Genomic DNA, 16266 nt, shown 5'->3' with positions numbered 1-16266 from the left:
AAGGAATGAAATTTGCAAGAATAAATTCATCCAATGCATGTCAGCGTCTCACTACATCTCTTCCCAACTGCATTACTGAAGCTTGCATCTGTCCTCATTATTATTATTATTAAGGGATAATGGATAGGAAATTAATTTAAAACATTTCTCATGCTTTATTTTCTAATCAGGCAGAAGGGAAATAGAATTAGCCTTTGCAATTCTCCCATCCTTAGCAGCCAAAGATTTTTGTATTTTTTTTCTGACATTTTGTCAATATCAGATGCTCTTAATGGCACTTGAGCAGAAGTGAGTACAGGACTCGAGACTTGTGAATTAATTATAAGTGAGCCGTTTGCATCAGTGCTGTCGAATGTTTACTGTGTCCCAGCATGATAAGACACTGCTTTAGCATTGGTCTTATTTGCTATGATCGTTTCTGGTAAACATGAAAAGGTGTGGAAAATGTTGTCCTTCTGTATGTTTAAAAACAAAACCAAAATCATTAAAAACGCTGATAAGAATTTGAGGGTTGATTTCTGATGGGTTCTTTATCATATAGATCGACATGCAACTTCACATGATTTATAGAAACACTTTTAACCAAATATAAAAGACAAATGCAAATGAAACCATTGCACAATTTAATACTGAAACACAATTTCATAAAGCTTGCTCAAAGATATCCAAAAATAAGCAAAGTATTAAACATCAAAATAAAATCCTCCATTGCATTACTAATAAACGCAAATTACAAGATCCCTGAAATCATTTTAATCCACGTTTGATACATTTGAAACACGTTTCTGGACACCCTGGATCTATTTCATGAAAGTCCATCATCATCCATACAATAACCCACAAATACTGAGAAAATACTAAGCAGCTGTCATCAAATCCTGACTAAGCTTGAGAACTGTACAGTTAATTCTTTGCAACATTAATCTGGGTTACGTATGTTTTAAGGGCCTGGATATTTACATAAAAATGATTCATTCTGAGAACTCAGAGCAGGAAATAATCATTTAAATAATCGTTGAAAGAGACGTCACAGGCACTGCAGTTTTCTACAGATTTCCAGTGACCTCACATACGCGTTCACTCGACTGGAGTGTACCTGTTAAAGTGCCACAGCGTGTCTGAGATCAAGCAATGCGTAGGAAGGTCATTAATAAATAAACTAAAAAAAAACACAATATCATCAAGGTAAAATGAAAATAATGCACAGCACCTAGCATTTCAATTAAAACGTACAGTGGCTGAGGGAATCACGGGCTGCGTACTGTGAATTCTGTGCATACTGTCTGTGCAACATTTACAGAGATAGACATATATGTGGATATGGAATGTGATGTCTTCACATGTGATCATGGGAGATGGTCCACTGGGAATTCTGGACATAAAGCTGTTAAGCTTTTTAAGAATGTCTCACATGTCAGTAGCTGGCCACAAAGTCCAGAGGCACACAGAACCGACAGAGAGTTGTATCTCCCATCATGCCATGCTCTCCCTCTCCTCTGATGGTCCGTTTGACAGTTTCTTCACCTTCTTAACGCCCTCTCCCATGGCTGTTGAGGTAGTTACCCTGAAATGAAAGAAAAAGAGCATCATTAACAACAAAAACAAGCTCTATTGTGTAGCATTATGCACTCTGAAACACAACAACAGGGATGATTTGTCATTTGAAGCCAAACACGCTTAAATACATTCATGTTTCTACATTAGATTTGGTTTCGCACTTCTTGTGAATATCAGTGTGTGGACAGAATCTGGATCAGTAATAGCTAAATAAAAACAGGTCCTTAAATAATTTCAGACTGTCCCAATTTTCTGAGGAAAGCCCTTCAGCGATCTCGCATGCATACAACTGATGTTTAATTCATAAAACAAAACAATCCTTCTCTTAATCTTTGTTTTCTACGGTGACCACGAGGGGACTTGTTTGGTTCACTTAGTTTTGTCGTGGCCAGGACATATAAACTTACATTATGTAATACATTAATATAATAATTTCTTGATTCCGCACTTTTTCTTAATAAAAATAAAATATTATCCATTTCTGAAAATTGCAGGTTGTTTATGCATTTAACTTGTGGCCAAGAGAAATAGATGTCCTTCACTCAACAGGTAGAAGTTGTGGCCACTAGAAAAATATATCGTTCACTCAACATACGATCTTGAGGCCACAACATATCACATTCCCAAGAGTTAATATGTCGTGGCCACGATAAAACTAAATCAACCGAACATGTCCCCTTCTGTTCACCGTAGTTTTCTAAGAAGATTGCAACAAATGTGCAACTAAAATGAGCATTTACATTTGGCATGAAGTTTAGTGTCTATTGTTCTTTCTGAATCTTCTCCCACTGAGCCACAAATGTTTGAATCACCTAAACCAATTAATCTTATTTATATACAAGCATTTCCAATAAAATGTGACCAAGCATGACTGGGCAAGCATTCTGTATTAGATTCGAATGTGGACAGAATGTTCAGAGCAAAAACTGAGACCAAGTGAGAGCAACACACGCATAAACTCTCTTGCTTTCATTCTCTGAGCACAGATTGGACTGCATATGGCCACACTAGTATCAGCATACTGTGCACGGCTCAGACGCACCACACATCTACTGTTGTTGAAGCAACCAGATTTACCCATTTGAGGTCCATTTTTATTATATTTTATTATATTAATGGAGAAGAATTAATGAGTGCAATATACTATTTCAAATTGAGTGCCAACATGGCACTGAATGTTGAGATAACTTTTTCAGCAATTTAAATGCAATACATAACTACCGCTCAAAACAGGATCCCAGCACGGATCAACTTTCACCACACAGCTAGAGACCACAGCACCAGTCATTGTCTCTCCTCAGCAGCAACCTCAGACTACTGAGACACAAATCCTAAAATAAAAACTAATTAACTAAAAATGAACAGGTGCCCTAAACAGCTAGAATGCTATGAGATCAGTTTCATTTTATGGCACTTTGTGTTTAACAATGTACCTTTGATTCTAGAAGAGAAGGCCCAATTTATAGCACATTAATAGTTAAAGCTGATTTGATGTAATACTTTACAAAAGAGGGCAACTGTCTGTGACCATCCACTTTTTCAGTGCCATTAAAGTGAAATACAATCCCATTAAGGATAGTTGATAAAAAAAAAGAGAGATTTATTTACTGTCACTGATTTTTCACATTTAAAAATATACTTTACAGTAGTGAATTTGAATATTTTGCGATAGATTTAAAGTTTTTTTTGTCTTTTATTCAGCAAGGATGTATTAAATTGATCAAAAGTGACAGTAAAGACATTTATAATGCTACAAAAGATTTCTATTTCAAATAATTGCTGCTCTGTTGATATTTCTATTTAAAGAATCCTGAAAAAATAAATGTATCACAGTTTCCACAAATATATTAAGTAGGTGGGCGATCCCTTCAGGATTCATGGGTACTATAGCTCTTCACCTGGAATTTGGCTATTATAAAAATGTTTTAAAAGGAAGTTGAAATAACCATGACAAATTATTGTCCCTAAACGAAAATTATTTTTCAATGGAGAAAATAAATGGAAAATTGTTAAACTGTTGCACTCTATTAAAAAAGATAAAAATGGAGATACTTTTTTTTTTCAATTAAATAATAATAATAAAAGCAGAAAGGGCAGTGTGGACCTAAACTCTGAATGCTCATGAGAGCAATGCCCTCTATTTTTGTGGTTACCGTCATCCATCTTTTCTGTGTTCTTTGCAAGACTCAATGAGGACAGCTGAATCAGGCCGCACCCCAAGTCACCCAAAAAAAGTTTTGGGAAAATAGGCCACAAAAAAAAAGAAGAAATAACACAGAGTAAAGCAAAATGTCCTGTGTATGGCAGGCTGTCGGGGGGAGAAGGAGAAGAAGAAGAAGAGGGGGAAAGTGCAAGCAAGGAACAAGGACATACGGAGTCACAGGGCTATTTTGGGAAGTGCCGGGGTGGGGGGGGGGATAGAGCACACGCCGCCTGAGGGGATGCTCAATGCGGGGTGAATGGGAGATGGGAGATGGGAACTTGGGGAAAGGAGGGGAGGATGGGGGTTGTCATGGAACAGAACAAGACTTGGACATCAGGTAGTGGAGAGAAACGCAATCCACAGAGACCTTAGCGAGAAAATCACGAGGATGGAGAAAAAAAAACCCCCGGCAAAGCCAGTAGAAATGAAGCAAGAGAAAGAAATGAAAACAAAGAATCGTCTGACCTGATGAGGCCGACTGGAGTAAGTACATGGCATGGCTTTAAAATTAGCAGGAAATGACCAGCATGAAAGTTTGGGAGTGCGTATGTAAATAAACAGGGTATGACAGGTGCATTCAGCTAGGGCATGTAATGAGGATGGCTACCAGGTCCTCCAATCAGAAGGAACCCCTCTGGGCTTCTTCTATCTAGAGCCATGACAGGTGGCTGGATCATTGTAAGTCTGTCCGTGTGACCAGGTCGCAGCTGGTAATGGAGCGCAACAGGGTCATGGTATGTAGAAGAGCTGCGCATACACATGTTCTTGTAATTGTAAAAAACAAAAATGAGAGTAATGAGCTTTTAGGGATAGTTCACCTGAAAATTTTAATTGTCATCATTTACACATTGTCAAGTTGTTCCAAACCTGTATGAATTTCTTTCTTCTGCTGAAAACAAAAGAAGATATTTTGAAGAATTTGGGTAACCAAATAGTTGATGGGCCCCATTGACTTCTATAATATGGGGGAAAAAAGTAAATGGGGCCCATCAACTGTTTGGTTACCCATATTCTTCAAAAGATCTTCTTTTGTGTTTTTTTTTTGTCTTATATCATCTCTTGTGTGTGGTTATGGTCCTCCGACACCACTTTCTCTCTGCTGTGAGTGAGTCATACCATCTTGAGGAATCAAATTGCCCTTGATCTTTTGAAATAAAAGAATGACGCACTATGAAAATATATCATGAAAGACAGTGAATGTTTAGCGTTCATTGTGTCTGTAACTTGACATCCACCTTATTTTTCAAAGCGGAAATAAGCTATTTTCTGTGCAAGACTTCTGATTCATTAGTCTCTATATGTAAATGAATAGAAGAATATTGCCAAGAAGAACATTGGCAATGCCTGCTCTTACATTAAAAATAAAGTGGATATTCACCAGTAGCTATGTATTTAAGTATGATTTCTTACACATCATCCATCTCCATGTCTTCTTCCTCCACAGACAGCAGTAGGTAGGGGTTGTAGGAGGCCGGTCGGAACTTGTGTCCGGTTAAAAAGAAGAAGGTCAAAGTGGCCAGCTCATCCAGCAACTATGAATTAGGAATAAAATACACTTATAAAACTTGAAAAAGCAATAAAACTTTGAATGGTTGCATGTATGTATTTGTGGATTTTTTTTTTTTCAACTGTTAACCCAATATTATACCTTTTTTTCATGCATTTGATCAAATCTGAGATTCAAATGGTTCTAAATAAGTATTTGTAACCCAACAGTGTTATCTTATAGAATCTAAGCAACAGACATAAAACTTAAAGTCACTGAAGTCAGCTCAAAACATTATCTGAGATAGTGACCTTGTATATGTAGGGTGACCACTCAAAATTGGGAGCTTTGTCCTGCGTCCTGCAAGACGTAAGCACTGTCCCATGTTTCAATTATATCTGTATCTGTATCTGTATATTCTATTTTTTTTCTTCCCTAAAATTACAAAACCACAATAAGAAATATAATACCAAAAAAAGCAATTGCCGTTTTAAAATCCATTTGCGCAGCCCTCATGTTCTAGGTAGAGCGGGAAAATAACCAACCAACGTATTCATAGAGAGGGTTTTTCTCTGCTGATGACGACTGTGTGGACGGAGCAAAGGAACTAATGTGGACCTCATACAGGACTTATTCTAGACAAGTACTGGACAACATCCTGATTAAACATGCCAGATCCAACAAAAGACACAAGTTCAAGATGCACTAAATCCAGTAAAATGCATTTATTCTTTGCACAGTCTAATAAAGGAAAATACGTTTGCCACTACTTAAGGAAATTTATTTTATATAATGTGAGTTTTTCGAACTACTACTAGGCTAGCCTGTTATTCAGTTATAATAATAATAATAATAATATCAAATTCTGTGTGAAGGGATCAATAGGGAAGTTTATGTTTAATGTGAACAAGTCTTTAGTGCACTTTTACTATACTGATGTTTGAGGAAGCTGCCGTCACTCACCTGGTAGAGCCACTTCCATTGGTAAGGGACAATGACCTTGATGAGACTGGCAATGATGCGGGTGAAATAAATATAGCATACAATCTGTGACAGAGAAAGAGAGAGTGAGAAGAGAATAAAGAGAGAGAGGACAGAGATACACTTATCTAAAAGATTTCTAGTCTGATTTTGATGAGATAAAAAAAGAATGCCAAAATAAAGACACTTATTTAAGGTTTTGGACTAATTAGGTCACTAATCGAATGAGAAAATGTGCCATTGATCATGTGAACTCCTCACGGTCAGATGTTCTTGTTTCCATTGAAGCACTGAACAATATAAGCGTCTTTTCTGTCCTTACAAATTAATGAATTAAATGTAAAAAATGCCAAATAGAATACTTTTGGCTCAGACTGGCTGGAGACAAATCCAGACAAAAATAAAAAGGTGAAAAATCTATGTATAAAAATAGTGAATGCAATGTATTCATACACAGACCTTCATAAATAAATGCAATTATAGAGACAAAGACTGTTAAAATAAAGCAAAACTAATAAGTCTAACAAGTCTCGTGCCATAACAGACAGTCAGTCCCGCACCGAACTGAGCACCAGGTACATGTCCTTTTAAAAGCACTGTGTCTGAATGCAAGTGAGAATGACTGTGAGGTGAATACATACCATCACATAGTAGTGCCTAAAAAGTTTCAGTTGAGCCAGATTGATGGCAGCTACAAAGGGAACGAGAAAGCCAAACATTACGATTAAAACAGAGTGAGAGAGGGGATGAGCTTTCCTTTTAACTTGCATGCTTCAATTACTGTGGTTCTCACTCCTACTGTGAAAATTGTCAAAATCAGAAGGCAATTTAAGTTTACATCTTTGTGCCCTGTGAGGGAAAGGCAGAAGATGAAAGCAGGAAAAAATATGATAGGCAGCAATGAAACAATGATTATTTGAGAGGGAAAAAAAAGAAAAAAAAGAGTATTGATTGTGTGAAGAGATTTTTTTTTTTTCAATATAGGATTATACGAAGTTATAATCCACCAAGCAAACTACAGTTGTGCTACAGTATATGTATCTCACATTGTACTTAAATATTGCCACTTATGAGAGGAGTCATATTTCTGCAGTGGCAAAAATTGGGACACAGACATTGGGGCTAAGGGAATAACCTGCTTCATTTTGTGCTGATCTCCCTCACACACACACCTGCTCTTGTTCATTCAGCCTTAAATATTGGTGGAAAAAAAGTAACTGTAAGCATGTTAGATTGTTGGAAACAGGCATCCTCAGGGATAACCGAAATAGCATAATTCAGCAAACATCTCTATCGCAGAAGCTAAAGGCACAGCAGGACGTTGTCATCGAGACCCACACACCTCTCTTCATTAAGCACTTTTTTTTAGCAGTAGGTTAAGAGTTTTATATGTAAGATTTAAAGAAATTAACTGATTATTTGTGCATATTTTAATAAATAAGAACCCTTAAAGACCTTTAAGCAAAACATACACACACACACACACACACAAAAAAAAAAAAAACAGTTAATAGATACAAGGACTTGTGATAGTGCCAAAGCTTTGCTAGTAAAAAGCATGCATTTTTCCATGTACGTTAGCCTACTAGTTAAAACACATACAATTAGATTATTGTAGATCTGACTAAATGCATGGTGTGTATAAGCTTTACAAATACAACTTGGAGAAGAAGAAAAAAAAAGTCAGTCAATCGGAAAGGACAGGCTGAAAGCTATGACGAATTTCTGTAGATATGCATAACCACAGATATATAAACCTATAAAGTGTTAGCCTCATAGCATAATTGCCTAAGTCGTTTTTTTTTATATATTACATAGGCAATTATGCTATGAGGCTAACGGTATGTTATGCTATATGTGTGTGGATGTGACTAAAATTACATTTTGGTGAAACATTTAAAGTATTAAGTTTAATAAGGTCTAGATGCATTACTATAAAAAATGTTGGGGTCTGTAAGATTTGTAATGTTTTTGAAAGAAGTCTCTAATGCTCAACAAGGACGTATTTAATCAAATACAGTAAAAACAGTAATAGTGTGAAATATTTCAGTTTAAATTTTTAAAAAATATATATTTTACATATATTGCACTGGATGTAACGGTGCTCAAGAAACAAATTATTATTATTATCAATGTTGAAATCAGTCGAGTTGCTGGATATTTCTGTCAACAAAAAAAAACCTTACTAACCCTGATTTCTGAACAGTGTAACAGAAAAAATGATTTTCTTCAACATATATGAAATACAGGAGGATACTGAATAATATTAATAAACAATTATTAATTGTATTTTACAATAAAGCTCAATGAAATAAAAAACAAACAGTAATGAGGTTATGGAATTTACATTGATCCTATCTCTATCATAGGATAATAAATCAATAAAACCATAAATCTCTATCCATTCCCTGGATTTGTGGGTTAGATAAAGTCATAGCACAGTCTGGTTTCTCTGAGCTATGACATTTACAAGCTGCCTAGCATCTGCTGTCACAACAGGCAACAATGCACAGTGACAGAGCACATGCCAGAGAGAGCATCTCTACCAGGATCCGTTTTTCCACCCTAAAACTATCAAGCCACAATGGAGACATAGCCTACTATGTGTGTTGTTTGATGTTAGTAACACAGCTTGCAGAAGAGATGAATCAGGGATGACGCATGTACTGTTTGTTCAAGGGAATGGGAAACTAACAACTGACCAAACATTGATGACCATTGTGGTCAGTGTTTATAATGATGATTGAATCCATTAGAGTTTTCAGCTTAGGGTCAATTCATCTGATTTATCATACCACCACAAAACCAACACCACCAATAATAATTGCTCATAATAAGCAAATCATTGGAATGGATTTTTAACAAAAAAATTCACGAGATACACTACCGTTCAAAAGTTTGAGGTTGGTAAGATTTTTTTTATGTTTTTGAAAGAAATCTCTTGTGCTCACCAAATATGCATTTATTTGATCAAAAATACAGTAAAAACAAATAATATTGCTGAAAGTATTAATGTCTTAAAACAACTCTTAATAATCCATAGACTACCACTGTTAGTAAGAGCATTTATACTATTTTGGTTAACATATGTCTAGAGCAGCATGCCTAGAACTGCAGCACTCTGGAAGACAGCACTATTCAGTTTCATGCAGTAAAGACCAAGTCTTTTAAATAGCATGTAGAGAACAGCCAAATGTGAAGGAGTACAGCTCAATCAACCAAGCAAAGCATTTGGAAAGATTAAAAATACCCACTTTCCACAATATTTCTTTTAAAATGGCTTCAACATTGTGACAGGGCTGACGTCTTTTACAAGTGGTCATAAAAAAATTACACTCCAAATAGTAGATGTGATGATCATCATACTTCACTGAACTGTTGACCACAAAGTGCTCTGACAATGTTACTTCGACATACCTTTGCCATCTGTTGCTGATGCCTCTTGTAAATGTCTTATGGACCTACCAAACAAAAACAATTGCTTTCAGACTAACTAGACTAAAGATAAAAAGCCAAAACAGCCTGCCATTTACTTATATAAGACAGACATCAGACTTTGGTCTATTAGTCTACAAATGATATCATTTATGGTACAGAAAATTAAATCTGGGCCACATCAAAAGGACAAACCGGAAGAGCACTTACCAGACGACTGGGAAGAGAATAGCCCCGCAGCACAGGAGATCTACTAGAAACAGGATCTCCATCCACAGGCCATATTCGCTGGAGCCCTCCTCTGTGGACTCAATAATGATGTATGCCACATTGGCCAGAACCTGAAATCACAATTATAACTAAGTATCATAGGACAGCAGTAGTTTAGCTTAAAATCCCATTAACAACCTTGTATTTAAAAAAATAATGTGCTGACATCTTCAATGTTGTGCAACAGTGTACTATTAACGTCTTGGAAAATATGTTTTAGTGTTTCGTGACCTCTAAATTGTTTAAAAAACTGGGGATTTTACATGCATATTCATACACAACACTAGTAGAAACTACTATGAGGACGGACGCTATTTTCAAGTGGGGGGAACCAATACCTGCAGGGGAATGACGATCATGAAAATCTTTTTGTCTTTATCTGAGAGGATATGCTTGACAAAGGCCCAGCCAGTTCCTATTAATGCTATTGTGATGAACAATAGCGCCCCCTTCAGCCTGCACAAAGTAAAACATTCAGAGAAGTCAAACATTTAGACTCTTAGACACTCTTTACAGTTATCAAGACAACAGCACAGTGGTTTTCATTCAAAATACAAGTTCACTACCCACCTAAAACAACCTAAGGAACTTTTTAAAAGGCTGGAATACACTAAACAACTATTGTATTCTCCGATTCCCAGTTTGCTGAAAGTCAGAGCTAGTCTGCAGATTTTGTGTTCAGAATGACTTGAAAGTCTGGTAGTGTGTGATCTTCAGTCGTTTATGATGTACGATGCCCAGTTTTCCCCTGTAACCATTTTCAAAGTCAGCAAGTGTATGATTTAAATGGCTGTGTAGTGTGTTACAGGCTTAAAGGTATAGCGGAGGATTTTCTTTTTCCGGGTGGATCATCAAGACTATTGGTCCTCCTAAGTGTCAATCATTCTGGTGATATGTTTACGTAAGGCCGTCGTATGTGCTCCTCCCTAGGTAGTTTTCGCTTTCTGCGCATGTGCACTTTCAGGTGTATATGTGTGGTGAGCTACGGTTTCAGCCATTCCTTTGAAAATGGCTGAGGGTCGTAAGAGAAAAAAAGTCTACGAGGTGTATGAGAAGAAGAGAAAGGCCGCAGAAGATAGAAACAAGACCAGAGTGTTTTTGGGAGATTCATTCACACGATGGCGTGCGCTCAAAACACAGGTTGGGCTTCCCACTGATGCCTCAGTCACGAAGTTTCTACTCGACAGGTAAAGTTTGGCATGCTATTTGGGGAAATCCATTTAAAATCACTGCTAATAAAAGTTAATGTAAGCTATGATTAGCGATGCTAGCCCTGGCACAAGTCACGAACCGTGCAGACACGGTAAACATCTCAATTTGCTCTCTCGTGCACACGTTTAATAGGCGTTCCCTCTCGGGAGCAGGTAGAGTGTTGCGCATGTGCATTTTTTCAAAAAGTGGAGAGGGCGGTTCTTTTCTAAAATTCGGGAAAATCCTCCGCTATACCTTTAAGAGCAAAAACATTACATAAATATCTATCTTTTTTTCTTTCTTATATGACCCTATTCACCCTATTCCTGTATTATCCAGTTTATGTTGGTGAACTTACAGGTGAGTTATGTAATAGACCACAGCCCAGCCTTCAATAGGAAAGCCCTGATTGGAAATGTAGTAGTAGTCAATCTGTAAAAAAAGGAATATAAATGTTAAAACAAAGGCAATGTAATGCTGCTGTTTTGTCTTGGGTATCTAGCGTAAAATGGAATTGCATTTCAAATGCACTTTCCCTAAATTGCAAGGTTGTGGTGGAACTATCATGGTTTGATCATTTATTGCGTATGATTTAGATAATGTTTTTGACATTTTATGATATTTACATCAAATATAAGCATTTCCTTCAAAGGTTCCCATATAAACAAAGAGGAAAAAAAACTCACTGCATGGAAAATAAGGGAAAGTGACTTTGTAAATGGAAGAGCAGCCATCAGCCAATGAATCTTGTAAACATCAGCACTAATAAAAAAAAAAAGAGAATTACACAGTGATCCCTTAATATGCTCTACTATTTTTTACAGAAGACAATCTGAAATATGATTTGCTGCTCTCTACTGGTCATTTCTTGTAAAATGTATGAAACTGTTGAATAGAAAATTTACATAAGGTCTGTTATTGTAGCACTTACCTATGAGTACGCAAAACATGAACCCACAGTGTGCCGATGAGGAAGAAGAACATGGACATACAGATGTAAAGCTTAGGTAAAGGAATCTCTCCTGCTGAGAGGAAGCTTTCTGGATTCTTCTCTTTGATGTTGATCTGAAATTATATTTATTGCCTGAGTATATGAACTGCATGACTTCATAATATTTATAGACACTGTATTTTAGAACTCACAAACACTCACATCAATGTTGAAAGGCAGCATGTCTGACGCAGAGCTGTCCTGGTTTTTTGGCATGGAGTAGCAGTTGTAGAAATAAAAGTTATAAAGGCCTTGCTGCTCATCCGTTGTGATGTTGAAGTAAAACTAAAACAAGAGCAGGAGAGTCAGTGGGATGCACAAAATATTTTAAAAAGTAAACCTAAAAATGGACAGATATTACTTCAGCTCAGAACTAATCTCAAGAGCTCTCAGCAATACCCTTTCATGTATATCCTACCTCAAAGGAGTAGATTTTATCTTTGCTCTGAAGAGGATATGTATCTTCTGCCTTGCTCTGTGTGAGTAATACAATCAAAATCATTTAATGCAGAATTAACATATTTTTAAGACAATACGCAGTCCTAAAACATTTATACAAATGTTTAGGCAGATCTCACCTCAACATCTCGCCTGGATTTAGAACCCACTGCAAATAAATAGGAGAGATATAAACACAAAACAATAATTGAAAGGTAGACTGATACAAAAATATAGGAATGCGTACCAAACATTAAAATTTCCTTAATTAAAAGGCTTTCATTTACAATACAAAGAAGATGAGAACAGACAAACACTATTGTTCAAAAGTTTGCATATTTTTACAAGCTGCCAGCCATCTGCGATCACAACAGGCAACAATGCACTGTGGTATAAAACTTGTAAATAAAATAATTTCATATATACAATTTAATAACATATAGTTTTATATATGCATGGGGTGTTCGTCAACTGAAGGCATGCTGGAGTTTCCAGTGTTGACAGCTCCATAAAATAGCCTACTGGAAGCACTGGAGTTTTGCTGTACTATACAAAAAATATGAAAAATACAACACACAAATAGTACATTATAAACAAATAAAGCAATTGATGTCATAAATTCACAAGCCTGATTTTTGTTTTAATTCTCAGAATCTATCATAGATGTTGTTGTTTTTTTAAATCACAAACATGATGCTTAGCTTACCTAATAATTTATAATTTAATTAATAAACAATTCAATAATAAAATAATTGTATATAGCCTACAGTTTATTATTTATAATGTAATTTTATTTTAAACGAATGAGGAAAATAAAGCGAGTTGAAATAAAATAAGGATGCTCTAAAATCTCATCTGTTGATGGCTCTGTTGCTGTAGAGTAGACCATTTAAAGATGTTAAATAGCTACACAAATAATATGTTTAGATTCCAACTGCATCTGTCTCTGAACAAAAATCAGCAGTGATTTGATTTTTTTGTTGTTGTTATTTTCAAAGATTATTAGCTAAATTCTCTCATTATAAAGCGAATGCTATTGCGCTCTTATTTAAATATATGTGTATGTATATATATATGAAGAGTTCAGATGCAAAAGCCTCTAAGTGCCATATGAAATTTTCTTCTAGAATGATAATTTTTATAAAGCTTGTATATTTCAGTTAAGTAATTTCACTTAAATGACAATTAATAGGTCATTTGCAATGCCATTTAAGTGAAATTATTGAACTTAAATATACGAGCAGGATAAAAATGATCATTCTAGAAGAAAATTTCAGATGGCACTTAGAGGCTTTTGCATCTGAACTCTTCATATATATATATATATATATATATATATACACACATTTGCCAAGAACGAACCGAAATGAAAACAAATAATTTTTAATCAATGTATTTGACAGCCTACACCCATCCACTCCCCATCTCAGGGCAGTACTGCCTCACATACTAAAATCAGGGCGCGGGTGAGGGGGCACAGTGACCGGAGAGGCTGGGCTAGGAAGTCTCTTATTGTATCCTCACCAAGACTGCTTTTGTTGATCAAAAATACAGTAATATTTAGAAATATTATTTCAATTTAAAATAACAAATTTCTATTTGAATACATTGTAATCTAATGTAATTTATTACTGTGATGGAATTTTAGCATCACAGGAATTTTAGCATTCATTCCTCCAGTCTTCAGTGTCCCATGATCCTTCAGAAATCATTCTAATGTGATGATTTGGTGCTCAAATATTTTACTCATTATTATTATGAACGTTTAAAGTAGTTGCTCCGCTTGTTTTCTGTAAACTGAAGAATTCTTTAATAAACAAAGTTCAAAAGAACATAATTTATTTGAAATAGAAATCATTTGTATTATTAAAAATGTTTTTACTGTGGCTTTTGATCAAAAAAAAAAAAAAAAAAAGAAAAAAAAAAAAGGTTTTAAACCTGACTCCAAACTTTCGAACAGTAGTGTACCACGTGTTATGATTTATAGTCCAAGATAAAAAGAAAAGACTTACTCTTAGACTGAGATCCATCATCTGGCCCATTGTCGTGGAGACCTTTCTCCTTTTCAGCTTGCAGGTCCTCTGCAATGCTTTTGGGCAACACAGGTATGATGTTGGGAAAAACACCAGCCTCCGCTGAAGTCTTCTTCCTCACTCTGAGGATATCGCAAGTCATGGCAGAACATTCAAAAAACTAGATAATACTTCCAAATTCATTCTAATTGTAATGAATAAAAAAAAGTTACAAAGTACAAAAATAAAACTCACAGGTTATTTTTGAAGTCCAGCAATAGAAGTACCCCAGCAAAATTACTACTTGGATCCTTTTTCAGAGGACAATAATCCAGACCCTCATCCTGCGTGTTCATAAGAGAGAATATCAACTATCTGAATCAGTTTGACCGAAAGATCATAAAAAGAATGCCTGAATGTAATATTAACTATAATCTAATATTATATTAGCCCTATATGAATCATAATGTACTTCTATATAAAATCCTTAACTGACAAGACTGTCAAGTTACAGCAATTTATGCATATTTACAAACAATAACAAATCTACAGACAGTCATCATACAACTCTGATAACAACTATACAGCAGCAGCACAGAAATACAGACATTCAAAGACAGATACTGACCAGATATGTGGAGAAGCCATTATTGTTTGCACGATCTAGGCTAAAACCAATCTGCAAAATAATATATGACAAAGATATTTTATTTCTCTATGTGACAGATGATTTCTATTTTCTGAAATGATGCCTTGCATAAGGTGAGATTAAAAAGTTCCATTAATAATGTGCGAGACATTTTCATACTGTGTTATTTTATCATATTATTAAAGTGCACTGTATGAATCTGAAAGCCGGTCATTTGTCAGACAGCAGAGCGAGTCTGACCGTGGAGCTGTCAATGTTGTCCATATTTCCATCAGTGAAGCTGAGGCTGTTCATGCTTATACTCATGTAACCATCTTTATATAAGCCGAATGTGTTCAGATGAACCCGCTGACGGATGTCGTCCTAAAACAGAACAAGAGTGTTTAGTGGCGCACGGGCATTTAGCTGCTGAGATCCTTTTGAATTATTTGTTAATGGTTTTTGCATTGTCACAACAAAACGATTATGATTGATAAATCTTAATATGATTCACACTTAAGACAGCATCTGTTGGAATTAAACAACAGTGATGACAATACAGTGACTGTACGAATATCTTATAAAAACATTGGAAGCACATCACTCACATACCTTAAGTATGAGATGATGGAGTCGACACTGACTTTCTATGATAAGAGCTGTAATAATCGTATTAATAACTGTAAACATACATCTCTTCCTAGACGCCATTTTTAAAACAGCTTTTTCTTCTTCTTCTTCTTCTGTTGTTTAAATGGCGGTTGGCAAACCAACTAAAAGGCGCATTGTACGCCACCTACTGGATTGGAGTATGGAGCACTACTTGGTTGAAAACACTTGGTAGAGGAAATAATAATAATAATAATAATAATAATAATACCTCATGTATTATATAATTTGTTCCTTCTCCTAATATTTCCTGAAGTGAATAATTGCTTACACCCCTATCCTTTAGTGTATCCTATTTCTCTATTGTATGCTGTACATTCTAGTAATATATGATTTACTGTTTCTGGATATTTATCGCAATTACCAGTTTCATGTTTACCTATTTTATATAAACTTTGATTTAGT

At 35.6% G+C, this 16266-nt stretch overlaps 1 protein-coding gene across 2 annotated transcripts; it reads right to left on the bottom strand.

The window, feature by feature from the left end:
* Positions 1–515: 515 nt before the first annotated feature.
* Positions 516–15957, bottom strand: gpr107 (G protein-coupled receptor 107; the record flags this gene model as incomplete). 2 transcript variants are annotated; one of them, XM_084415107.1, is made up of 18 exons in its annotated part: positions 15805–15957; positions 15454–15576; positions 15193–15243; positions 14820–14908; positions 14565–14707; positions 12693–12721; positions 12533–12589; positions 12277–12399; positions 12055–12188; positions 11810–11885; positions 11482–11555; positions 10271–10388; positions 9873–10003; positions 9645–9688; positions 6869–6918; positions 6210–6293; positions 5171–5292; positions 516–1564 (listed from the first exon to the last, which is right to left on the bottom strand). In XM_084415107.1, exons 1-18 carry the CDS (start codon positions 15901–15903, stop codon positions 1474–1476), a joined length of 1638 nt encoding a protein of 545 aa, XP_084271233.1. In that variant the 5' UTR covers positions 15904–15957. The 2 variants fall into 2 exon arrangements, with proteins under 2 accessions (XP_084271233.1, XP_084271234.1); XM_084415108.1 differs by lacking the exon at positions 516–1564 and having other exon boundaries at positions 5167–5292.
* Between the last annotated feature and the right edge of the window lie 309 nt (positions 15958–16266).

Source organism: Rutilus rutilus, assembly GCF_951802725.1.
Source record: "Rutilus rutilus genome assembly, chromosome: 7".
In the NCBI taxonomy this organism is placed as follows: domain Eukaryota; kingdom Metazoa; phylum Chordata; class Actinopteri; order Cypriniformes; family Leuciscidae; genus Rutilus; species Rutilus rutilus.
Note: the sequence above shows the minus strand (reverse complement) of the source record. Positions and strands in the feature narration are given on the sequence as shown.